Consider the following 26,740-nt stretch of genomic DNA (forward strand, 5'->3'; position numbering starts at 1 on the left):
AAAATTTGTGAAAACCCAAGTCGCGTATCTTTCATTCAATCCTGTCAGTGATTGTTCAATTTTACAAAAGCCTATCCAAACTCAACTTCATCAGCTCAATTTATAAATTACGCTAAGTATCTTAATACGATCAGGTTTTTAACCCGGTCCTTTACCTTCAACGGAAATATCCTGAATAGCAAAGCGCAGGATGATGGTCCAGATCATACCCAGCGTCATCTTCACGTTGCCGTCGACAATTTCTTTAGGTAAGAAGAAACAGCAACAAATGAGGGTAAAGATAACATAATCAGCACATAAAGTTTTCCTGTAAGTTATGAGTCTCCTGTAAAGTTCTGACTTCAGAGCTACTTGAAGATATACATATGCAAAGACCAGTTTCTGTTTGTGTAAGTGTCGCAGCGTGCCTAGTTATAAATGTGGTATTCATAACCAAATGTCTACAGTTTAAATGAGTTATGAGTTAATGATGAACACAAAGCTTGCATATGCAAAGTCACTGAAAACAACCCAGGGGTTTCCAAGGTTTACAGACTAGATGAGCCAAGGTTCTAAATAATCAAACAGAGAGAACACTGGGTCATCTTTACCCTGATCCCTCTTCCCGAGCTCAGTTGTAAAGATTGAGAGGCAGGGCAGTCTCAGCTCCTGCCAGACTCACCCGGACTCCCAATCTCCCACAGAGAATGGAGATCCTTCCTACTAGTTCTTATTAAGAGTCACTGGGATGTACAAGTTCTTTCTCATTTGGATGATCAGTTTGAAAAAGACAGCATCATATTTGACTCCTTTTTTTTGGCCACACCATGCAGCATGTGTGATCTTAGTTCCCCAACCAGGGATCGAACCTGCGGCCCCTGCAGTGGAAGCTCAGAGTCTTAACCGCTGGACCACCAGGGAACTCCCTTGACTCTATTATGTACAAATGATCCTAGAGCCTTGTCTCCCGTTCATGGTGCCTGCGGAGAGCCTGTCAAGAGAGGCTGACACAGGAGATGGGGGAAAGGAAGGGGGGAGGGAAGCAGGCATCCAGCTGCAGGCCCACTGCCCCACGGGGAGGTCTGTGCGCGGTCAGGGTCATTCGCATCACACCCCATTTACCTTCCGCCCCGATGGACACCAGCTTCACGCCTTTGCTGGCTATGTAATCCAAGGCTTTGTTGACGTTAGCGATTTTGTGGAATCGCATTTTTCCTCGGTCAGGTTTGGGCAGCCTTTCCCCTGTTGGATGAAGAAAGAATCATGTAGACACAGAGAAAGGAGACCTTTGATGCAGAATCAAGATGCCAAAATTCAGAGTCCATGCCCTCCTTAAATGGGAATCATTATTTGACTGTTCCTTATGCGTTCTCGGTTTCTGTAAATCACAGTACTTTCAAGGTCAGATGGACCAGAGGGGAGCTGTGCTATTGAGGCCATATGCTTTTCAGATTTGCTGGGAGAGCCCGGTTTGGTCTTTGAGCCAAAGTACGAATGAGTAAGAAAGAAGCTGGCTGGTGCCCCTGCAGCATTCAGAGGTGCTGACCAGCTGTGGGAGACAGTCAGGGAGCTTCGTTCAAATCACAGGGTTCATCTCAGATGTGGAGTTACGGAGATACCTGGATCAGGGCCACCCTGCCCTCATCCTTCCCAGTCACACCTCTTTAATTAAGCCCGATCCACTCTCCAGTCCACAGTCTAAACCAGCCAGCTGACATTTAGGGCAAAGGATAACCCCTCTGGGACTTGAACTCCTGTGTTCAGAGTTAAGCCAACATGTACACTGGCCTTCGGCATGAAAGACAATTTCTGGAATACACACTAGCTGGACTTAGTGGAGAGGGCAGCCTGGTGGGCAGTCATATGAATGTCATTTTCTCTTCTCTTATTCTGTTTTGAAGTGGGTGGTAGAAACATGATTTTAATAAGTCAATTTTAAACAGGATTCACTCCTTTTTTAGAACAGAAAAATAACTCCAGGCAGACCGCTCTTTGGAAACGTTTGCTTTGCCAATAATACCATCTCCCCCAGCCAGGTTCAAAGGGAGATTTTTTTAAAAAAAACAAACAAACAAACAAAAAAAACAGATGCGTATCTACTGCTCGGACATAGAAGTACATGTAAGATTGGGTATAACATGTATGAAAAATGTTTAAGACTCACCTGAGATGACTTCCAAAAGCAGCATGAGCTTAAGGCCATTCCGGAAGTCTTCCTCGATGTTCTCGATCTGAGTGCCAGCTTTCCTGAGGTGGGAGTTACACCAGGCAGTGAAGGTCTGCAACAAGAAGCAAACAGTGCTGAGCACAGCCCCATCAGCACTCAGAGCCCCTCCACATGGACCATGCCTGACATCTTACACATCGTGGGGAGAACAGGAGGCTGGGGCATCCTGGACCTTTGAGAGAGAGCAGACCGAATTGGATGGAAAGCATGATTTGAGCCCTGAAGGTAAGATTTTAATAAACTTTCTTCTTTAGAGACAAAAAAAAATCATTTTTTGGGTCTAACCACCTGAGGAATTTTTGCCTTCAGTTTAGAAAGGTAACACATTTGGGATTAACATATACACACTACTATATATAAAATAGATAACCAACAAGGACCTACTGTATAGCACAGGGAACTACACTCAATATTTTATAATAACCTATAAGGGAAAAGAATATATATATATATATTATATATATATAAAATATATATATAACTATATACATTATATATATATATAATATATATATAACTGAATCACTGTGCTGTATACCTGAAACTAACACAACATTGTAAATCAACTATACTTCAATTAAAAAACTAATAAAAATTTTTTTAAAAGATACCATGTTTACACCTATGCCTTTGCCTTCTGAAAACCTCTTATTCTGTAGGAAATTAGGATGTGCTTATTCCCTGCATACAACAGAAATCAGCGTGCTTGCAGAATGGATGAATAAATTATGCTTAAAGAATGTTCAAAATGTCGTACTTTAGAGCAGAGGGTGGGCGGCATTGTGCAGTAGAAAGGGGAAGAGAAGAGGGACCCGTAACCACTAATTATCTACAACTAGTTTATCCTGGATGAACAACTGTTTTAAGCTAGTAACTGAATCAATTAAACAAATTTGCAGTATAGTCAATCATTAATAATAATAATAGTAGTAGTAGCAATAATAATGAACTCCTACTGGCATATTCCAGGTCCTGGGCTAGACCCCGGATTTCAAAGACAATTAGATACAGCCCTGCCCTGGAAGGGCTCAGAGGCTAGTCATGTTAACAAATAACTAGGGCAATATTAAGCAGAAAGATGAACTCTATACTAAGTGGCATCCAAAGTCATTCTGTTTATTTTTCAAACTTCTTTTAACTTGGTTTCCACTTGTGCACTATTTCCTGCCAAAACCAGATTAGAAATGCTTCTGGCAGCTGCTGGCTAAGAATGCAAACTGTGCCCTTGTCACACAACAGCTGCTGGGCTCCGGAACAAAGTGCCCGCACATTACGCTGCAGCGAGACAGACAAACAGGGTTTGTGTTATAGATGAGAAGATGAACCTCTCAAAAATAGAGTTTTTCCAAGTAAGACTACAAAAAGACACAGTTTTCCATAAAAATGATTTTTCTGGGTAATAAAAAGGATTTTCAAATCTGACTGATGGGCACTTATTTCAAGAAATATGTGATGTTATTTGCAGCAACATGGATGGACCTGGAGATGATCATACTAAGTGAAGTAAGTCAGAAAGAGAAATACCATATGATATCACTTATATGTGGAATCTAAAATAGGACACAAATGAACTGATCTACAAAACAGAAAGAGACTCACAGATACAGATAACAGACTTCTGGTTGTCAAGGGGGAAGGGAGCTGGGGGAGGGATGGATTGGGAGTTTGGGGTTAGCAGATGCAAACTATTATATAGAGAATGGATAAAGAGCAAGGTCCTACTCTGGGATGAAGTGAGAGAGTAGCATGGACATATATACACTACCAAATGTAAAATAGCTAGTGGGAAGCAGCCGCATAGCACAGGGAGATCAGCTCAGTGCTTTGTGACCACCTAGAGGGGTGGGATAGGGAGGGTGGGAGGGAGACGCAAAAGGGAGGGGATATGGGGATATATGTATACGTATAGCTGATTCAATTTGTTATAAAGCAGAAACTAATACACCATTGTAAAGCGATTATACTCCAATAAAGATGTTTAAAAAAAAGGTCCTACTGTATAGCACAGGGAACTATATTCAATATTCTGTGATATACCATAATGGAAAAGAACATGAAAAAGAATGAATATAGATGTATAACTGAATCACTTTGCTGTACAGCAGAAATAAACACAACACTGTAAATCAACTGTACTTCAATAAAATAAATTTAAGAAAAAGAAATATGTGATGGCTTTAAATTCTAGGACAAAAAGAAAATATAGGTATTTTCTTGGACTTCCAATAATAAATGTTATTGTGAGAGCCAAAACTAAGAGTTATTTCTCCTAAAACACATCTAAACTTTAGTCAGGTCTAAACAGAAGAGATACTCTAAGTCATATACTCTAGGTCTGCACCCAATCAATATGATAGCCAGTAACCATACTTGGCTATTTAAATGTAATTAATTAAAATGAAAGGAAATTAAAATTTTAGTTTTCCAGCTGTACAAGCCATCTTTCGAGTGTTCAAAAGCCACATGTGTACAAGCACATCTGTACTGGATGGTGCAGATGTGTACGGAACACTTCCAGCATCACAGAGAGTTCTATTGGACAGTGCTACTATACATAATCAAATTTTGTTTTTTGAAGCTAAGATTATTAACAAGAGTCTATTATTACCTGGGTTCAAAATTCAAGTGGTACAAAAAGGCATAAAGTGGAAAGCCTCCCTCTCACTCCTGTTTCCAGCCACTGAGTTCCCTTCCCCAGAGGGAACGACAAAGAGATTCAGTGTCTTGTGTTTCTCTTCAACAATATTGTATACATACGTAAACACAAAGGCACACACATCTTTTTTCTATCCCTTTAACACAAATCATAACATACACATTGTTCTGCACCTGGCTTTTTTATATTTTGTAAGAAAACTATAACCTAGGGTCATTCAGTATCAGCAAAGAGCATTCCTGGCTGCATGGTATTCCACTCTCGTGACTATACCTCATTTATTTTCTAACTAGCTCCTTGGATGGACATTTAGGTTGCTTCCAGATAACTAAGTTCATACAGTGAAAAACTTCCCAGGCCCCATTTTCAGCAAGCAAAACTACTTTAAAGGTTTTCTGTTTGTTTTTTTTTCACAATACCGAGACTAACCATATACATAACCTTTTGGGGAAGGCACAAGAGAACAGTGGGTTATGGAACTGACAGAGAAAAAAATATAATGATATAAAATATTTATTGAATTATCTTTATCTATACTCTAATTAAAAATGGGCAGGCCTTCCCTGGTGCCGCAGTGGTTGGGAGCCCGCCTGCCGATGCAGGGGACGAGGGTTTGTGCCCTGGTCCGGGAGGATCCCGCATGCCGCGGAGCGGCTGGGCCCGTGAGCCATGGCCGCTGAGCCTGCGCGTCCGGAGCCTGTGCTCCACAGCGGGAGAGGCCACAACAGTGAGAGGCCCGCGTACCGCAAAAAAAAAAAATAATAATAAAGGCAAATATTGCTGGTATAAATTACCTTATTACCATGTTATTTAAGCCCCTTCATAATATAAGTATCAGAAGCACTTCTGGATAGAACCCCAAAGCTTTTCATGAAATCAATGCAGGTTTCCTGACCCCCACTATGGAACACTGTGAACATCTGCTGGATACCACCTTTTTTTTTTTTGCCGTACGCGGGCCTCTCACTGTTGTGGCCTCTCCCGTTGCGGAGCACAGGCTCCAGATGCACAGGCTCAGCGGCCATGGCTCACGGGCCCAGCCGCTCCGCGGCATGTGGGATCTTCCCGGACCGGAGCACGAACCCGTGTCCCCTGCATCAGCAGGCGGACTCTCAACCACAGCACCACCAGGGAAGCCCCTGGATACCACCTTTTTATAGGTATGTATGTGATGAAGGTAACTTACCACAGGTAATTATTTAGCTGTGCAAATCCAGAGAATGAACTGAATCTACCAGGTCAATTTTGTCAGTTAAGCCTAATGAAGTTTCGCTTTCTTTAATGAGTATTCCGAAGAGCCAATAAAGGTGGTTGACTAACCAACTCAAATGCGAAAAAGGACCCCAAGGCTCTGTGATAATAGCTTGCAAAGAAGCCAGTGCACTCTGAAAAGGAATTTTAAGCTTTATTAGACTGTTTAATTTTCATTCTATTTACAGTTTCCATTACCACGGCCTACAGAGACTGTTCCTATGCCTTCCCCATAGTCCGCAGCTTCTGTGAAAATCCCGCTAATCGTGGAGGAGATAAAAACAAAAGCCATCACAGCAGCAACAAAATCCCACATATTGTACCTAAAAGACTTCTTTGTGGGGACTTCCCTGGTGGCGCAGTGGTTGGGGATCCGACTGCCAATGCAGGGGACACGGGTTCGAGCCCTGGTTCGGGAAGATCCCACATGCCGCGGAGCAACTAAGCCCGTGCTCCACAACTACTGAGCCTGTGCTCTAGAGCCCGTGTGCCACAACTACTGAAGCCCATGCGCCTAGAGCCCATGCTCCACAACAAAAGAAGCCACTGCAATGAGAAGCCCTCGCACAACAAAAAGTAGGCCCCGCTCGCCACAACTAGAGAAAGCCCGCACACAGCAAAGAAGACCCAGTGCAGACAAAAATAAAATAAATTAATTTAAAAAAAAAAAAAGACTTCTTTGTGGATTTTCTTGCTCTTTGATGGCAACATGCATCTTTAAGTTCCCTGTGAACTAAATCTGGGAGAAGTCAAATGGAACCAATGTAGGTCCACGTGGTTTTGGAGGGAGGCTCCTTGGTTCAAACCAGATTAGGAAGGCAGGTGTCCTTTCTTAAAAGATATGGTGTTGGGCTTCCCTGGTGGCGCAGTGGTTGAGAGTCCGCCTGACGATGCAGGGGACACGGGTTCATGCCCCGGTCGGGGAAGATCCCACATGCCACGGAGCGGCTGGGCCCGTGAGCCATGGCCGCTGAGCCTGCACGTCCGGAGCCTGTGCTCCGCAACGGGAGAGGCCACAACAGCGAGAGGCCCGCGTACCGCAAAAAAACAAACAAACAAAAAACAAAAAAAAGAAAAAAACCTCTCAGAGCCACGCAAAGAGAACCAGGATGGGAAAGCATGAACCGCCTACCCGCAGACAGGAAAGGCTGATGCTTCCAGTCCTTCTCACCCTTCAAAGACGCGCACGACAAAGGGAATGATGGACCTAGAGATGATCATACTAAGTGAAGTAAGCCAGACAGAGAAAGACAAATATCATGATATTGCTTACATGTAAAATCTAAAAATAAAAAGTGATACAAATGAATTTATATACCAAACAGAAGTAGACTAACAGACATAGAAAACAAACTTACGGTTACCAAAGGGGAAACGGTGGGGGGAGGGATAAATTAGGAGTTTGGGATTAACAAATACACACTACTATATATAAAATAGGTAACCGACAAGGACCTATTATATAGCACAGAACTATACTCAATATTTTATAATAACCTCTAAGGGAAAAGAATCTGAAAAATAGATATATATGTATCACTGAATCACTCTGCTGTACACCTGAAATTAACACAACATTGTAAATCAATTATACTTCAATAAAAATAAATAAATATATATGTATATATTAAAAAAAAAAGCTAAGGGAACAAGTGTTCAAGTCCCAGAGGAAAAGACGGAAGGGCATGGGAGTCACTGTCTCACTTTGTATATGCCTTAGGCAATGGGAGCAAATATTAGCATTTCTTCCTGAAACATACAGAATCATAACCCATGAGTCACTGGCCAGGATGGACAGTCCTGTGGGTGCAGACTGGTCTCCCTGCTCATACAGGACCCTCTCTGGTCATGGTACTGAAACTCTCCAAACACAGGGAGCAGAAGAAGAGGGCCTGGGGGTTAAGGCGATGTGCCTGTGACTTATAGTATTCTGTTTTCCTGGGATAAGTCTGAAGGATACTCAAACAATCAGCGGTCGTTGCCCCGTTATCTTCCTGAACATAATCTAAGAGATCCAGAAAATGCTCTTCAACCCCTGAAACATGGTGGTTGAGAAAAATGTCAGTTGGAATAACCAACACACGGAAGCAGCCTGAATGTCCATCAACAGAATAAAGGATAAAGAAGATGTGGTTCATATGTACAATGGAATATTACTCAGCCATAAAAGAGAATGAAATAATGCCATCTGTAGCAACATGGGTGGATCTAGAGATTATCATACTAAGTGAAGTAAGTCAGAAAGAGAAAGACAAATATCATGTCACTTATATCTGGAATCTAAAATATGATACAAATGAACTTATCTACAAAACAGAAACAGACTCACAGACATAGAGAACAGACTTCTGGTTACCAAAGAGGAAAGATCGGGGGGAGGGGTAAATTAGGAGTTTGGGATTAACATAGACACACTACTATATATAAAATAGATGATCAACAAGGACCTACTGTATTGCACAGGGAACTCTACTCAATATTCTGTAATAACCTATATGAGAAAGAATCTGAAAAAGAATGGATACATGTATACGTATAACTGAATCACTTTGCTGTACACCTGAAACACAACATTGTAAATCAACTATACTCCAAAATAAAATAAAAATTAAAAAAAAAGAAAAAGAAAGAAAAATGTCAGTTGGAAGAGTTTTCCAGGAATATCTGTTAGCAAGAATTGCTACCCCCATTCAGAGGCCATACCTTCTTCCTTGAAGAACATACTAGCAAAGTCCCAAGCCCATAGGAATCCTAAGACCACTGTCTTTCTGAAAGTTAAATTATATGCCATGACAACCAATACAATGTGCTTAATGGCAAAAAAAGCACTTATTAAAAAAAAAAGGGACTTCCCTGGTGGTCCAATGGTTAGGACTCTGTGCTTCCACTGCAGGGGACGCGGGTTTGATCCCTGGTCAGGGAACTGAGATCCCACATGCCGTGCAGAGCAGGAAAAAAAAAAAAAAGCACTTATGTCCTCACTGAAATATTGAGATAAGCTTGACCATTATGCATTCGTATTTGGTTTCTATACAAGTTAATTAAGTCAATTAATTCTACAGACACAACAACCTACATTGTAGACTATTCCAAAGAGAGAAGGGAAAACAAGGTCTTTTAATCAAAATGAGTAATATCTGTGATTATATATATTGTTTAAATAACATAAGTTTGCATCTCTACCTGGAGAAGATTATCACCTGGAGACACAAATAAGAACCAAAAAGATCAATCCTGAATCTGACACGGTCCTCTGAATTTGAGTCCATCTCATATCATCAGTTAATTATTAATTCTTCTAGCAATAAGGCTCTAGGGTTGGGCTGGCTCCTATAAGACTATCCCTGTTCAATTTACTATTCCATTTTCTCCAAACAAAAATCTGGCAACACAACAGCTATCAATTTCTTTTATACTCTGTTAATCAGCTTTTATTTTCATAATAACTGCATAAAATACTAATTAGAGGTCACCTTTCCTAACATGGAGACTCACTACAGCCACTGGGCGTTTCTGAACAAAATAGAACAGGGTTTACTGAGGGCTGGGACGTTCGGGAAGAGCCTGCAGCACGAAGCTCAGGATAGGCAAGCCCGAATAATTTTCAGCTTTTAAATCCACTAATTATAAAACAGCATTGTCACTGGGAGTCTGGGGTTAACAGATGCAAACTTTTATATATAGAATGGTTAACAATAAGGTCCTACTGTCTAGCACAGGGAACTATATATGTGTGTGTGTGTAGCTGACTCACTTTGCTATACAGCAGAAATTAACACAACACTGTAAATCAACTATACATCCAAAAAAAAAGAAAAACAGCATTGTCTATCAGGTCTAAACAGGTTTGGGCACCATCAGAGTGTTCTACAATTTTGAGTTTGCTTATCACTTACTGTTCTCAGAGAGTAAAGACATTGAGTGGCTAGCATGGGAATTCCTGGCCTGCATCCTATGGGTGGGACAACTGAGCCCCAGGTGAGCAGGGGCAGTGGTCCCTGAGAGGGAGCAGGGAGGGCAGGTGGAGTCCAGTCCCGCCCACAGTCGTGGCTCAAACTCGGATTCTATTTCTGACTCTGACACCATGCAATTATTTGTCCTTCACGTCCTGACACCTTCCCAGCTACCAAAAAATTGTCATGATCAACTTAATGAAACAATTCAAAAGGTTATCAGGAGGAGAAGAAATACAAAGGCCAGCCGGGCCACACGACCTATTATCACAGTGGTTCTGAACAGCCTCCCATGAAAAACTGTTGAAAACCACAGCTCTGTTAAGTTGATTTTCTAAAAATGCTCCATTTGTTTTTCTATTTACAATAATCATTATAACAGTGTCTTCTTTTCCACTTCACAAATTCTCAATTTGCCAGGATCCCTCCTAATCGCTTTCCTTGTTCTTTTTAAATATTCAAAAAGTAAGGCAGGGGTGCAGGTGTCTAGAGAGATGCACACATTTTGTAAGGGAGAAGGGGGGCAGCTCCAGCGTTTAAGAAAGGACACACTGCCCTCCTGAAGGGCAGGGAGCCGCTCCTTTGAGAGGGCAGAAATTCCTGCAAACCATGTGGCTGGCAGAAGCAGATGTGCTGGTTCACCACAAACCTTCACCACCCCTCAGCCAGAAAGACCCTGACCCACAAATCACAGGGGGAATAGCACTGGGTGAGCCTGGACAATGCCACAACGCCCAGAAAAATGGGCCACTCCAGCGTCACATCAGAAAAATCAGCAGAATGACCTTAAATTGAAAGATTCAGACACTCAACCATCTTTAAATAAAAGGTGTTTCTCAGGATCACAGACATAGAGAACAGACTGGTGGTTGCCAAGGGAGAGGGGGTTGGAGGAGGGATGGAGTGGGAGGTTGGGATTAGCAGATGTAAGCTATTACACATAGAATGGATAAACAACAAGGTCCTACTGTAGAGCACAGGGAATTATATTCAACATTCTATGAGAAACCATAATGGAAAAGAATATATATGTATAACTGAACCACTTTGCTGTTCAGCAGTAATTAGCACAACACTGTAAATCAACTATACTTCAATTAAAAAAAAAAAACACCAGGGGCTTCCCTGGTGGCGCAGTGGTTGAGAGTCCGCCTGCCGATTCAGGGGACGTGGGTTCGTGCCCCAGTCCGGGGGGATCCCACATGCCGCGGAGCAGCTGGGCCCGTGAGCCATGGCTGCTGGGCCTGCGCGTCCAGAGCCTGTGCTCCGCAACGAGAGAGGCCACAACAGTGAGAGGCCCACGTACCGCCAAAACAAAACAAAACAAAAAAAAACACCCCAAAATTTTTTTAATGTAAATTGCCAAAAAAAAAATGGTGTTTCTGCTGGAGTTTATACTAACATTAGGATAGTTCTCTGGACCCAGCAGTCACTCAACAGTTGTCACCGACTGTTCAGCACAGTGAACGCTGAATAATCATCTGATGTTGAAAACATTCCAAACCTTCAAGGTTACCAAGCACCCAAGTACACTTCTCAACTACAGACATTTAAAAAATTGAATCAAAGCAAGAAATACGTAAGTAGAAGAGTGTTCCTTCTAAGGATGCTGCATGTGCTACAATCAATTACCAGATATCTCGGAAGCCCATTTGGGGCCCTCCTGTTCTCATAACTGGCATAACCAGGCAGCTAACGACATGGCGGGCAGCCCTTTCTTCTCCACCCACAAATCTCTGCTTAGTCTCCAAGATCCTGCTGCATAACATGGCATGCAACAGCTCAGTTTAGCAGTCCCTAAAAAACAGCGACCCTAAAATCCAAAGCCTGGCTCTGTGACCAGCTCAGCATCTGGTGTGGGTAAGTCAGCTCATCTCTCCTGTGGCTTATTACTTTCCTTTTCTTTTCTTTTCATTTTATTTTTAATTTTTTTAACATCTTAATTGCAGTATAATTGCTTTACAATGTTGTGTTAGTTTCTGCCGTATAACAAAGTGAATCAGCTATACGTATACACATATCCCCATATCTCCTCCTTCTTCTGTCTCCCTCCCACCCTCCCTATCCCACCCCTCTAGGTGGTCACAAAGCACGGAGTTGATCTCCCTGTGCTATGCGGCTGCTTCCCACTAGTTATCTATTTTACATTTGGTAGTGTATATATGTCCATGCCACTCTCTCACTTTGTCCCAGCTTAACCTTACCCTCCCTGTGTCCTCAAGTCCATTCTCTACGTCTGTGTCTTTATTCCTGTCCTGCCCCTAGGTTCTTCATAACCTATTTTTTTTTTATTTTATATATATGTGTTAGCATATGGTATTTGTTTTTCTCTTTCTGACTTACTTCACTCTGTATGACAGACTCTAGGTCCATCCACCTCACTACAAATAACTCAATTTCGTTTCTTTTTATGGCTGAGTAATGTTCCATTCTATGTATGTGCCACATCTTCTTTATCCATTCATCTGTCGATGGACACTTAGGTTGCTTCCATGTCCTAGCTATTGTAAATAGTGCTGCAATGAACATTGGGGTACATGACTCTTTTTGAATTACAGTTTAGTCAGGATATATACCCAGTAGTGGGATTGCTGGGTCATATGGTAGTTCCATTTTTAGTTTTTTAAGGAACCTCCATACTGTTCTCCACAGAGGCTATATCAATTTACATTCCCACCAACAGTGCAGAGGGTTCCCTTTCCTCCACACCCTCTCCAGCATTTATTGTTTGTAGATTTCTTGATGATGGCCATTCTGACCGGTGTGAGGTGATACCTCACTGTAGTTTTGATTTGCATTTCTCTAATGATTAGTGATGCAGAGCATCCTTTCAGTGTTTGTTGGCAATCTGTATATCTTCTTTGGAGAAATGTCTATTTAGGTCTTCTGCCCATTTTCAGATTGGGCTGTTTGTTTTTTTGATAATGAGCTGCATGAGTTGCTTGTGTATTTTGGAGATTAATCCTTTGTCAGTTGCTTCATTTGCAAATATTTTCTCCCATTCTGAGGGCTGTATTTTGGTCTTGTTTATGGTTTCCTTTGCTGTGCAAAAGCTTTGAAGTTTCATTAGGTCCCATTTATTTATTTTTGTTTTTATTTCCATTTCTCTAGGAGGTGGGTCAAAAAGGATCTTGCTGTGATTTATGTCATAGAGTGTTCTGCCTGTGTTTTCCTCTAAGAGTTTGATAATATCTGCCTTACATTTAAGTCTTTAATCCATTCTGAGTTTATTTTTGTGTATGATGTTAGGGAGTTCATTCTTTTACATGTAGCTGTCCAGTTTTCCCAGCACCACTTACTGAAGAGGCTGTCTTTTCTCCACTGTATACTCTTGTCTCCTTTATCAAAGATAAGGTGACCATATGTGCATGGGTTTATTTCTGGGCTTTCTATCCTGTTCCATTGATCTATATTTCTATTTTTGTGCCAGTACCATACTGCCTTGATTACTGTAGCTTTGTAGTATAGTCTGAAGTCAGGGAGCCTGATTCCTCCAGCTCCATTTTTCTTTCTCAACATTGCTTGGGCTATTCAGGGTCTCTGGTGTTTCCATACAAATTGTGAAATTTTTTGTTCTAGTTCTGTGAAAAATGCCAGTGGTAGTTTGATAGGGATTGCGTTGAATCTGCAGATTGCTTTGGGTAGTATAGTCATTTTCACAATGTTGATTCTTCCAACCCAAGAACATGGTATATCTCTCCATCTGTTTGTATCATTTTTAATTTCTTTCATCAGTGTCTTATAGATTTCTGCATACAGGTCTTTTGTCTCCTTAGGTAGGTTTATTCCTAGGTATTTTATTCTTTTTGTTGCAGTGGTAAATGGGAGTGTTTCCTTAATTTCTCTTTCAGATTCTTCATCATTAGTGTATAGGAATGCAAGAGGTTTCTGTGCCTTAATTTTGTATCCTGCTACTTTACCAAATTCATTGATTAGCTCTAGTAGTCCTCTGGTAGCATCTTTAGGATTCTCTATGTATAGTATCATGTCATCTGCAAACAGTGACAGTTTTATTTCTTCTTTTCCAATTTGGATTCCTTTGATTTTTTTCTTCTCTGATTGCTGCGGCTAAAACTTCTGAAACTACGTTGAATAATAGTGGTGCGAGTGGGAAACCTTGTCTTGTTCCTGATCTTAGTGGAAATGTTCTCAGTTTTTCACCACTGGGAATGATATTGGCTGTGGGTTTGTCATATGTGGCCTTTATTATGTTGAGGTAACTTCCCTCTATGCCTACTTTCTGAAGGGTTTTTATCATAAATGGGTGTTGAATTTTTTCAAAAGCTTTTTCTGCATCTACTGAGAGGATCATATAGTTTTTATCCTTCAATTTGTTAATATGGTGTATCACATTGATTGATTTGCGTATATTGAAGAATCCTTGCATTCCTGGGATAAACCCCAGTTGATCATGGTGTATGATCCTTTAATGTGCTGTTGGATTCTGTTTGCTAGTATTTTGTTGAGGATTTTTGCATCTATGTTCATCAGTGATATTGGCCTGTAGTTTTCTTTTTTTGTGACATCTTTGTCTGGTTTTTTTTTAGCCGTACGCAGGCCTCTCACTGTTGTGGCCTCTCCCGTTGCGGAGCACAGGCTCCGGACGCACAGGCCCAGCAGCCATGGCTCACGGGCCCAGCCGCTCCGCAGCATGTGGGATCTTCCCAGACTGAGGCACAAACCCGTGTCCTCTGCATTGGCAGGCTGACCCTCAACCACTGTGCCACCTGGGAAGCCCTGTCTGGTTTTGGTATCATGGTGATGGTGGCCTCGTAGAATGAGTTTGGGAGTGATCCTCCCTCTGCTATATTTTGGAAGAGTTTGAGAAGGATATGTGTTAGCTCCCCTCTAAATGTTGAGAGAATTTACCTGTGAAGCCATCTGATCCTGGACTTTTGTTTGTTAGAAGATTTTTAATCAGTTTCAATTTCCGTGCTTGTGACTGGTCTGTTTATATTTCCTATTTCTTCCTGGTTCACTCTCAGAAGGTTGTGCTTTTCTAAGAATTTGTCCATTTCTTCCAGGTTGTCCATTTTATTGGCATATAGTTGCTTGTAGTAATCTCTCATGATCCTTTGTATTTCTTCAGTGTCAGTTGTTACTTCTCCTTTTTCATTTCTAATTCTGTTGCTGAGTCTTTTCCCTTTTCTTCTTCTCTGAGTCTGGCTAATGGTTTATCAATTTCATCTTCTCAAAGAACCAGCTTTTAGTTTTATTGATCTTTGCTATTGTGTCCTTCATTTCTTTTTCATTTATTTCTGATCTGATATTTATGATTACTTTCCTTCTGCTAACTTAGGGGGTTTTTTGTTCTTCTTTCTCTAATTGCTTTAGGTGTAAGGTTAGGTTGTTGCGATTTTTCTTGTTTTTTGAGGTATGATTGTATTGCTATAAACTCCTCTCTTAGAACTGCTTTTGCTGCATCCCATAGGTTTTGCATTGTTGTGCTTTCATTGTCATTTGTTTCTAGGTACTTTTTTATTTCCTCTTTGATTTCTTCAGTGATCTCTTGGTTATTTAGTATTGTTTAGCCTCCATGTGTTTGTATTTTTTACAGTTTTCTTCCTGCAACTGATATCTAGTCTCATAGCATTGTGGTTGGAAAAGATACTTGATATGATTTCTTTTATTTTTTTAATTTATTTATTATTTATTTTTGGCTGTCTTGGCTCTCTGTTGCTGCATGCGGGCTTTATTTAGTTGCAGTGAGCAGGGGCTACTCTTCGTTGCAGTATATGGGCTTCTCTTGTTGCGGAGCATGGGCTCTAGGCAAGCGGGCTCAGTAGTTGTGGCTCATAGGCTCTAGATAGAGCACAGGCTCAGTAGTTGTGGCACATGGGCTTAGTTCCTCTGTAGCATGTGGGATCTTCCCAGACCAGGGCTCGAATCCGTATCCCCTACATTGGCAGGCAGATTCTTAACCTCTGCGCCACCAGGGAAGTCCCTTGATATGATTTCAATTTTCTTAAATTTACCAAGGCTTGATTTGTGACCCGAGATATGATCCATCTTGGAGAATGTTCCATGAGCACTTCAGAAGAAAGTGGATTCTGTTGTTTTCGGATGGAATGTCCTATAAATATCAATTAAGTCCATGTTGTTTAATGTATCATTTAAAGCTTGTGTTTCCTTATTTATTTTCAGTTTGGATGATCTGTCCATTGGTGAAAGTGGGGTGCTAAATCTCCTACTATGATTATGTTACTGTCAATTTCCCCTTTTGTGGCTGTTGGCATTTGCCTTATGTATTGAGGTGCTCCTATATTGGGTGCATAAATATTTACAATTCTTATATCTTCTTCTTGGATTGATTCCTTGATCATTATGTAGTGTCCTTCTTTGTCTCTTGTAATAGTCTTTATTTTAAAGTCTATTTTGTCTGATATGAGAATTGCTACTCCAGCTTTCTTTTGATTTCCATTTGCATGGACTATCTTTTTCCAATCCCCTTCCTTTCAGTCTGTATGTGTCCCTAGGTCTGAAGTGGGTCTCTTATAGACAGCATATATATGGGTCTTGTTTTTGTATCCATTCAGCCAGTCCGTGTCTTTTGGTGGGAACATTTAATCCATTTACATTTAAGGTAATTATCAATATGTATGTTCCTATTACCATTTTGTTAATTGTTTTGGGTTTGTTATTGTAGGTCTTTTCCTTCTCTTGTGTTTCCTGCCTAGGGAAGTTCCTTTAGCATTTGTTGTGAAGTTGGTTTGGTGGTGCTGAATTCTCTTAGCTTCTGCTTGTCTGTAAAGGTTTTAATTTCTCCATCGAATCTGAATGAGATCCTTGCTGAGTAGAGTAATCTTTGTTGTAGGTTTTTCCCTTTCATCACTTTAAATATGTCCTGCCATTCCCTCCTGGCTTGCAGAGTTTCTGCTGAAAGATCAGCTGTTAACCTTATGGAGATTGCCTTGTATGTTATTTGTTGCTTTTCCCTTACTGCTTTTAGTATTTTTTTCTGTGTATTTAATTTTTGATAGTGTGATTAATATGTGTCTTAGCGTGTTTCTCCTTGGATTTATCCTGTATTCTTTTCATTTTATTGAAGTACAGTTGATTTACAATGTTGTGTTAATTTCTGCTGTACAGCAAAAGTGACTCAGTTATACATATATGCTTTTTCATACTCTTTTCCATTATGGTTTATTACAGGATATTAAATATAGTTCCCTGTTCTGTACAGTAGGACCTTGTTGTTTATCCATCCTATATATAATAGTTTGCCTCTGCTAATCATGTGGCTTATTTCTTCCCCTAAGCAATGCACCATGGACCTAATTCGATGAGTTGGCTGGGAAGCATGATGAATTTTAAGCGACTGGAAAATATTTTGCAAATATAAATGCTACAGGAACACACACAGAAATACCAGCAGTCAGTGATGGCAATTCAAAGAAACCTGAAGTGGAAATGGAAGTAAGTCATCGCATAGAAAAATGAAGACAGCCCATGGTCACAATTTATGTCTACTTGAACAGAGGAGATATTCTACCTCTGATAACTGAACATAAACATGCTGTCACTCAGCACATTTCATAGCCTACTGCTGTACACAGAGAAGGATACAAGGAGGTCTGTGATCCAAGAACCCAGACCCATGCCAGGTCTCCATCTTTGCTGGTTTATCACAAGTACTCACCCCACCATTAAAAGAAACAAGGACACCCACTGGCATATCTTAATTTCCTGAAGGTACAAGGTGCTTAGAACACTAGTTTTTGCTCATAGAGGGTAAAAATATTTTTCCCATGAACTTTAAAATTAACTCGTGTAAAAAGACAAATTCCAGGCTTCTCTGGTGGCACAGTGGTTAAGAATCTGCCTGCCAATGCAGGGGACACGGGCTTGAGCCCTGGTCTGGGGAGATCCCACATGCCATGGAGCAACTAGGGCCGTGCACCACAACTACTAAACCTGCGCTCTAGAGCCCGTGAGCCACAACTACTCAGCCTGCATGCCACAACTACTGAAGCCCGTGCTCCACAACAAGAGAAGCCACCACAAGAAGCAGCCCGCGCACCGCAACGAAGACCCAACTCAGCCAAAAAATATTTTTAAATAAAGTAAAATAATAAAATAAATTAAAAAAATTTTAAAAGACAAATATCACTGCATTCCATTGCAAATGGAAGGCCCACAACTGGTTTCCCAGGCTTTTATATGCCCGCAGGCATACATATTATGAATCAGAGAACCACAAAATGAACACAGAAGCCCCTAGTCTTCCCTTATTCACCTTTGTATCAGCACCAAGCAGGGACACCTGTATTCACACACACAGAGCTAGCACTCATTCAAATTTTTAATACTTCAAGCTTAAACTTGACAATTTCAGTCATAAATGAATTGGAGCCTCAACAGTAACAACATACTGCTTTTAACTTGAGTAACAGGAATACTCATCAATACAAATTTGATTACTCAAAGACAAAGAAAGAGAAAAAAACAGAGGCAGCCTTTTCCCACTTATTCATCCCCAACAAATACTGCCTTCAAGCAGGATTCAGGATCTCTTTGTAGGCAATGTGAGAATACCTAACAATTTCTAATTAAGGAATATCAAAGCCTACAAACAACTCAAGTAGGGCTGTCACCATTTAGAATTCTTTAAGGACTTGGTAGGGAAGCAGGAATAATCCTCTCAGAAATACCTGGTGGGTGACACCACCACCTGGAACATTCTAAAAATATCTGTGAAAGTGCCACACAGAGAAGCTGGGATTTTTGTTTTGTGTTCTAGACAGTGCCCGGGACCTAGTGGCACTCAGTAACTATTTGCTGAATAACATCTTATTTGACCTTCTGGAATAGATCAAAGGAGATAGCAATCAGATTTTTTAAACTGAAAAAATAAAAAACAGCGCGGAGCTAAAAATCTCTATTTGCTCAAGTTCCAGGCTTTTGAAAATTATTATTATCGTGTCAAACTTAACTAGAGAATCCTTAAACGTTAAAAAAAAAGGAGTCTGTAATCTTGTTTCCCAAAAAACACCTCATAAAAAGTAAAAGGCAACCTTACTGCTGAGGGGACCTAAAAATAGAATCAGGCTAATGGATGACTGAAGTGGGGAGGTTAAAGATGGCTCTCCCAGCCTCTGAAAAGACAGTCTTAACCACGTCTGGTTTTCATCGTGAATTTTAGGCTTCAATCACCAGGCTCATAAGACTGACTTCTATTTAGTCCCTGGATGTTCAGAATAGATGAAGAAATGTGATAAAAACCCTTGAGGCTGCCTAACAGGACAAAAATGCTTTTCAGTTTTTTTAACAAAGCCAAATCTAGCCCGGACTAATTCCGGTTTAAGGAATGACCTGTCTGGGACTTCCCTCATGGAGCAGTGGATAAGACTCCACACTCTCAATGCAGAGGGCCTGGGTCCAATCCCTGGTCAGGGAACTAGATCCCACATGGTGCAACTAAGAGTTCACATGCCGCAACTAAAGATCCCGCATGCCACAACTAAGGATCCAATGTGCTGCAACTAAGGAGTCTGCCTGCCGCAACTAAGACCCAGTCTCAACCAAATTAAAAATAAATAAGTAAATAAATAAAAAAGGAATGACCTGCCTACTATGTGGAGTCTCTTCTGTAACTTCCAGAAAGGATGTAACAGAAAGTTATGAAATTTGGAAAGAGGAAATAGCTAAATGAGGTACTTTATGTTGGGAAGCATCTGAGCTCCAAAGGGAAAGTTGTGCATTGTCTACGGCATCACTTCTATGCTCTTCTACAGCTCATCTATCTAAGCCAAAGATGATCAAGAGCAATGCAAAGTCATTCTTGTCTTCAGACAAGGAATGCATTCTGTCCAGTTCAGGGACAACCCTCCTTCCACCCAGAGAAAAGTATCTGCCACCATTTGGACATTAATTTCAATATGTAGATCTATAAATGTTACTGTTCTTCAGAGTCTCTTTTGAACTGGCTGGAACACCTCTCCAGTTTTCTCATTAGTAAGTTAAATAACATCTTTAACATGTTTATTTTTCTTCTTGTATGAGAGTCGTGGTTTTACCTTTATTTAAGAACTACCTTTTAATAGTTTTAGTCTTTCTTCTAAAAAGAGGTCAACATTCACATGTGCTAAAATTTTCACTATTCTGGTCTAAATTTTACTGATTTTGATGAAGACAAATAGTAATTAATGCACAAGAATGATACACAGAAAACAAATTTATGGTTACCAAAGGGGAAAGAGGGTGAGGGAGCGATAAACTAGGAGTTTGGGATTAGTAGATACAAACTAATATATATGAAATAGATAAACGACAAGGTCCTACTATATAGCACAGGGAACTATATTCAGTATCTTGTAACAAACTATAAGGGAAGTATATAGTTATAAGTTATATATATATAACTGAATCACTTTGCTGTACACCAGAAATCAACACAACATTGTAAATCAACTATACTTCAATAAAAAATAAAAAAGGACATGAGCAAAAATTTTACAAAAAGAATGATACACTAAAATAACTGAGGTCTATCACTTGCTGATGTTAATAACAGTACGCCTTGCTTGTCCTGTGAAAATGACAACTGTCTGAAGTCTCAGCTTACTGCATTCCTTTTTCATTTAAAACCCAATGTGCGTCCCCGTGTTCCCTCTTATACAGATCACCAGAAATAATATTGGATTTGGGTTGAATTATTTAGCACTTTTCTCTGTTTCATAAAAAAATCTTACATTTCTCTGGAAGCTGAAGTACCTCCATCTGTTAATTTCCTCCCAGCTCATGAAATTTCCTACAAACATTTTATTACCACTTACAGGAGTCCTTATTATTCATTCTCCTAATTCTTATTTTTCAGGGGCAATTACTCATCTCTGCATCTCTGTAGTTCTCAAGGTAGAGGGAAGCAACCTAAGCAAGGACATCAAACACTTCTGTGAGCCACTGACGCCCAATACTAGTTTGCAATCCAAACTACCTCTCCTTTAATTCCAAGGGATGTTTTGCAATGCTTGAAACAAAATCTTAATTATAAAAAAAAAAGTTACAGCCTTCTGTCTTCTAAAGGACAGTTAAATGATCTTGATGAAACTTCCCCATTTTAACTGTTAAATGGGAAAAAAAAAAAAGTTAAGATTAGAAATATGCAGATACTTCCTAAACAATTGGAGGCATACGCTAACCAAATCAAATCTCTACAGAATCAAAGTTTTGGTCGTTTTTGCTCTAAAGTATTAAAAACAAAAAGCGGTAAGCTCAAAGAACCACATGAAAGCTATTGGTGCCTGGTCACCTGAGCTTAAAGATTTCCTGAGGTCAAGAGCCTGACTTAGCCGCTGGCTGGGAGTTTTGTGGGGTCACACCTGCCTCCCCCAAGCTGGCACGACCTCCGTGGAGAATTCCTTTGACGACTTTCTGGTAAGCAAGCATTTAAGGCTCCCAACAGCCTCACATACGATTGATCCTAAGTTATGCTTTCCAAAATAACTTGTTCCCTTGGAGCCTGGGTAATTATGTGTAAGACATGGCTCTGGGACAGGGCAGACCCAACTGTTGCTCGGTTATAGGCAAAAGCAACATTAATTGTACTTTCACGATTCTCTTCTTGAGGATGAATTCAAGTTTAAAGAAAAGCACACTGATGGCCCCCTCCCCAACCCCGGTCCATCCCAGCAACCGGGGAAGCAGCTTGTACTACCCAGACACCAAAATAAATATTCTTTAATTCAGGTTCACCATACTGTTACTATTTTCAGGGACCCAAACAAATGGCTGTCTGCACAGAGAAATTCAAGTGTTCATTTCAAAGGGAACAGCTCTCTATAATACGCCAGTCTCTGCGTTGGCAGTTTGGACAGAGCACAGTTCTAAGTGAGGAACAGCCTCCAATTAGGTCCGTCTACAGCTTTGCTCTACATACGCGGAAAGCTCTGGAAAACAGAAGGGCTAAAAACCAGGAAAGCCGGTCACTTCCAAAGTTCCTGCCCACTCCGCCCTGGGGGAACCAGGCTGGGATTTCCTCCATCGAGAGGTTCTTCCCTAGGGCTCATGCTGACTAAAAAGTGTTCATAAAAATAGATAATAAAGTCTTCGTATCCTGAGCCATTTCAGACAGTCATATATTATAGTATAAAAGACAGAAATACATGCTTTTCTAGTACGGCGTCAAGTCATCTAGCAGGCAATATGGCAAAATGTTACCACTAGTTTTCCCTACAGTATGACTTTTTAAATTTCTTCTCCATATTTTCTGTAGTGAAGACATGACTTGGGTGATGTGATTATTTGAAAATGTATCTTAAAAAGGTAGTTTGGGAAAGTCTATATCATTTGTTAGGCTAGATTCTTCTCCCTTCCCTGGTTATCTGTAATTATGTTAGCTAGCTTTCTTTCACTCAGCCTCCATCTTTTTACCTGTAAAAGAAAAACTACTTACATTGGATACATTCCAGCAAGCTTACATTTCTTAAGTTAATCAGTCGGTGAGGTGCTACTTCAGGACTTTTTTGAAGTTTGACACTAAAATCCCTATTTCAATGTGAAGTTTTAAAATGCCCACGGAGAAGGTACACACTGTCCAAGTCCAAGGACCGCAGCAGAGAAATCCTCAGTATCCAGTTACCCAGACACCAGTGACAGACAGCAATAGAACCCACTGTCACTCCCCAAGTATTTCTGACAACATTCACCCTGCTTCCCGACCAAGTCCTTAATGGACTCGAATGGTGACAGCCCCACCTGTGTCTCATGACAGAAGGGACAATTTTACATGAAACACGATTTTGTCCCACAGTATATATATTTATCACCACTTCACTTCCAGACTTTCAAGTGTCTAAAGATATATACAATTTTATTAGAAAAAGACTTAAGCTGTCATAAGGACAAACCCAGAGATCCAACCTTGGAAATTGGTCCAGATATCTCAATAAAGTTTAACCCTTAGTTTTTTAGATGTGCAAAATAAGCACCCTTAAAGCCTAGCACGTATTAATAGCAAGCTATCTGCATATGAGTATATATACTATTTATAAAACCACACGGACGGCATACAAACTACCATAAGGACGACGACAATGTGCATTTCAGAGGGAAACCTGGCCCACAGTAGGCATCCAGCGGGGTCCGTGGTCCCACACCCTCCAGACGCAGGGCTCACTCCCACCGCTGGCTACAAGGCTTGGTCTTCTAAAGGATTCGTGAGTTAGAAGATTCAGAAATTACTAGACAGTGATATTTAAAACTGTCAAAGTTTTAGAACTCTCATTTCACCAATATTTGCATTCTTTCAAGTTCAGAAATAGGCCAGAACTTTGAGAAAAGGCATTACTGTCCAATATACAAATTATTTGGGTCTCGATACTATGGTAACCTTCTCTGAGGTGGCCTTGTGTATCTCCTCTGAACAGTGACCACAGAATTCGAACTGGACCACTTCTGAGAGTCAAAGGTGATGCTATTTATAGTTACTCTGGGACAAGAGCCACAACTGGGATTGTCCTGGGCAAACCTGGATGAGGGGTCACCCTACCTCTGGAATCAGTCCACCCTCCTTCCTCATTTCCTTCCATAAAGAATAGAGAACCTGGGCTTCCCTGGTGGCGCAGTGGTTGAGAATCTGCCCGCTAATGCAGGGGACATGGGTTCGAGCGCTGGTCTGGGAAGATCCCACATGCGGCGGAGCAACTAGGCCCGTGAGCCACAACTACTGAGCCTGCGCGTCTGGAGCCTGTACTCCGCAACAAGAGACGTCACGATAGTGAGAGGCCCGCACGTCGCGATGAAGAGTGGCCCCCGCCTGCCACAACTAGAGAAAACCCTCGTACAGAAATGAAGACGCAACACAGCAAAAATAAATAAATTAATTAATAAACTCCTACCCCCAACATCTTCTTAAAAAAAAAGAATAGAGAACCTGAAAGATGGGCAAGATGTTGTAACCCTTCAACTTACACAATATTACATGTCAATTACATCTCAATAAAGCTGGGAAACAAACTAAAATGAATCTTTGTAAGGAAGGGGGTGGCCTGGAACTGCTAAGTGCAGGCAGCAGCCCCCATCCCTCCCAGGGCTCCCCTAGAAATTCACATACCTAAGCAGGTGAGGATGTGATCTGTACCTAAAGAAAAGCTGCAGAAGCAGTCTTGGCAAAACTGCCCCTAAAAATAACCTTTCCCCAAGAACACTTAACACGTGTGTTCTGCTCCTTCCTCCCTGCACTCTGGGGTGGTGGAGGAAACAAAGATGCAGAGGTATCAAATTCAGCCTCTTCTGACACGGTGCCCACCTCCTGTCTCAAATTCAGGCTCCCCACTCAAAGAAGTAAAAGCAGTGGTCGCGGGCGCTAGACCAATAAACCTGAAGGAGGTTATCGGGTCAGTTTATCAGATCAGTCTGCAGCAGGAGAAGAGAAATACCCTATCAGTACTGACTTTACAAGGGGCCACAAACAGCAGTTAACCATCCCCGTTTACAGGATGTTAAAAGGCTTTACCTCTGCCAACAGTGCTTTCTTTGCACAATTCTGTCCTCTTCTCCTACAGAGCCTGAAATTCACCATTGGAATTAGATAACAGCGTTATTGTCTTAGAAAGGTCACCTTTAAAATATTGATGATCTCTGGAAAAGCAGGTCTTGGCAATCTTTGGTTTTTAGAAATAGCCAGTTGTAACATTAACAGCATGAGAAATTACTAGGAGAACTGGGGGTTAGGAGAGGTATCCCAGCAGAGCAGGGAGGAGGCCTGGACAGCCAAAAGGGGTAGCAGGAAGCGTGGGGTCTGGGGGGGAGGAGACTGATGTTTCAAAACAGGGAAGGCAACTGTAGGCTTAATTGGCAGTTTTGATTCAAAATTTCGTTTAGAGAATAAAGCATCTATTGAACATAAAAACTTTTTTTTTCCTTTTAGTATTGGACATCCCTGGTAATTATTTCACAATGTATACATTTATCAAAACATGTGGCACACTTTAAATATATAAAATGTTTTATTTGTCAATGACAGCTCAATAAAGCTGGGGGAAAAAAGAACCAGGCATCCCCTATTCATGAAACTTTGGTTTTCCTTGGCCAGTGGGATTCAGAGGGATTCGCTATATGTCCTGTTTTTATATATGTTTGAAATTTTCCATAATAAGAAGTTAAAAATAAATAAAAGAAAGGCAGGATTTTTTTCAATGTAAAGTGAAGGGAGTCCTTGGCACTGCCTTTGGCCGAATCTCTGTGGAGCCCAAATCTTGGAGAACATCCCTGTCCACTAAGACATCACGTCTGCAGGAGGACGGCTCTAATCTATGCTCTTGCCACTGGAAGTCTCCTTTTCTAGTTCCAAACGGGAACTGACTCAAATGCTTAGGCATCCTGAACTCCGGCTTCTTTTTGGAACTGTGTCAGACAGACCAGCAGGTAATTCCAAAGATGTGCCCTTAATGGCATGTCCTGTAAGCCTCCATTTGAGAGGTGTAGTTGGCTTTTCCTGTGGTCCGTTTCCTCCTCCTCTGGCACTTTTGTGGTACAGAGTGATTGCTAGGCCCTCACTTGGGGTTACCTTGGAAGGACAGTATTTACCATAACTCAAAATTTAGTCTTCTCATTCTCATCAGATGCTCCCCCTGGACCCATTTAGAAATTAAAAATTCAGACACACACACCCTTATGCATGGGCAGTAGGTTTTGGATAAGTGAAAACTTAGGAATACTGAATTCCAGGTGTTTTCTCTGGGTTGTTGGTTAAAACTCTGAGCAAAAAAGCAACGAAAACAGAAAAATTTAGTGGTTAAAAAGCATCACCTTTGACTACTCACAATAGCCAATAAACAGCCTAGATGTCCATCAACAGAGGAATGGATAAAGAAGATGTGGTACATATATACAATGGAATACTACTCAGCCATTAAAAAGAATGAAATAATGCCATTTGCAGCAACATGGATGGGCCTAGAGATTATCATACTAAGTGAAATAAGTCAGAAAGAGAAAGACAAATACCATATTGTATCACTTGTATGTGAAGTGTAAAACAAGACACAAATGAACTTATCTGTAAAACAGAAACAGACTCACAGACATAGAGAACAGACCTGTGGCTGCCAAGGGGGAAGGAGACAGATTGAGAGTCTGGGGTTAGCAGAAGCAAACTATTATATATATATAATGGATAAACCACAAGGTCTTACTGTATAAGCATAGGGAACTATATTCAATATCCTGTGATAAACCATAGTGGAAAAGAATATGGAAAAGGATATATATGTCTAACTGAATCACTTTGCTGTATAGCAGAAATTAACACAACATTATAAATCAACTAAAATTCAACAAAATAAATTTTAAAAATATAAAAATAAAAGCACTGCCTCTGGAGTTAAGCATCCTGGCTCCAAACTTCAGCTCTGGCACTTGCAGACCAAAATGTGCAATAAAATAATTAGCATCTCCATGTGTTATAAAATTTCGATTGTGAGAGAGAATGTCTTTGTAATTTAGACAAAATTCTGTGTGCATGTTCCAGCTACCACTTCCCCACCCTCAACCACCCTTAGGTAAGTTACTTAACCTCCCTGGTTGAAAAATGAGAATCACAATACTCATCTCCTAAGACTGTTGTGACGTTCGAATAAAATAATACATATGGTCTAAACAGTGCCTGCAAATTCTCAATAAATAGCTGCTCTGCCCTATATACTGAATAGTTGGGGATACTGGGAACCATAT

At 40.8% G+C, this 26,740-nt stretch overlaps 1 protein-coding gene across 1 annotated transcript in view; it reads right to left on the bottom strand.

Moving 5' to 3' along the window:
• ACTN2 (actinin alpha 2) overlaps positions 1–26,740 on the bottom strand; it is a 78,958-nt gene that overhangs the window by 42,199 nt on the left and 10,019 nt on the right. Inside the window, exons 2-4 of the mRNA XM_033841775.2 lie at positions 2,144–2,258; positions 1,102–1,221; positions 156–242 (exon numbers count right to left, since the gene is read on the bottom strand). Of these exons, the coding sequence (XP_033697666.1) occupies positions 156–242; positions 1,102–1,221; positions 2,144–2,258 (322 nt within the window). The remainder of the gene's footprint in view (positions 1–155; positions 243–1,101; positions 1,222–2,143; positions 2,259–26,740) is intronic.

This window comes from Tursiops truncatus, chromosome 16, assembly GCF_011762595.2.
Source record: "Tursiops truncatus isolate mTurTru1 chromosome 16, mTurTru1.mat.Y, whole genome shotgun sequence".
Classification (NCBI taxonomy): Eukaryota; Metazoa; Chordata; class Mammalia; order Artiodactyla; family Delphinidae; genus Tursiops; species Tursiops truncatus.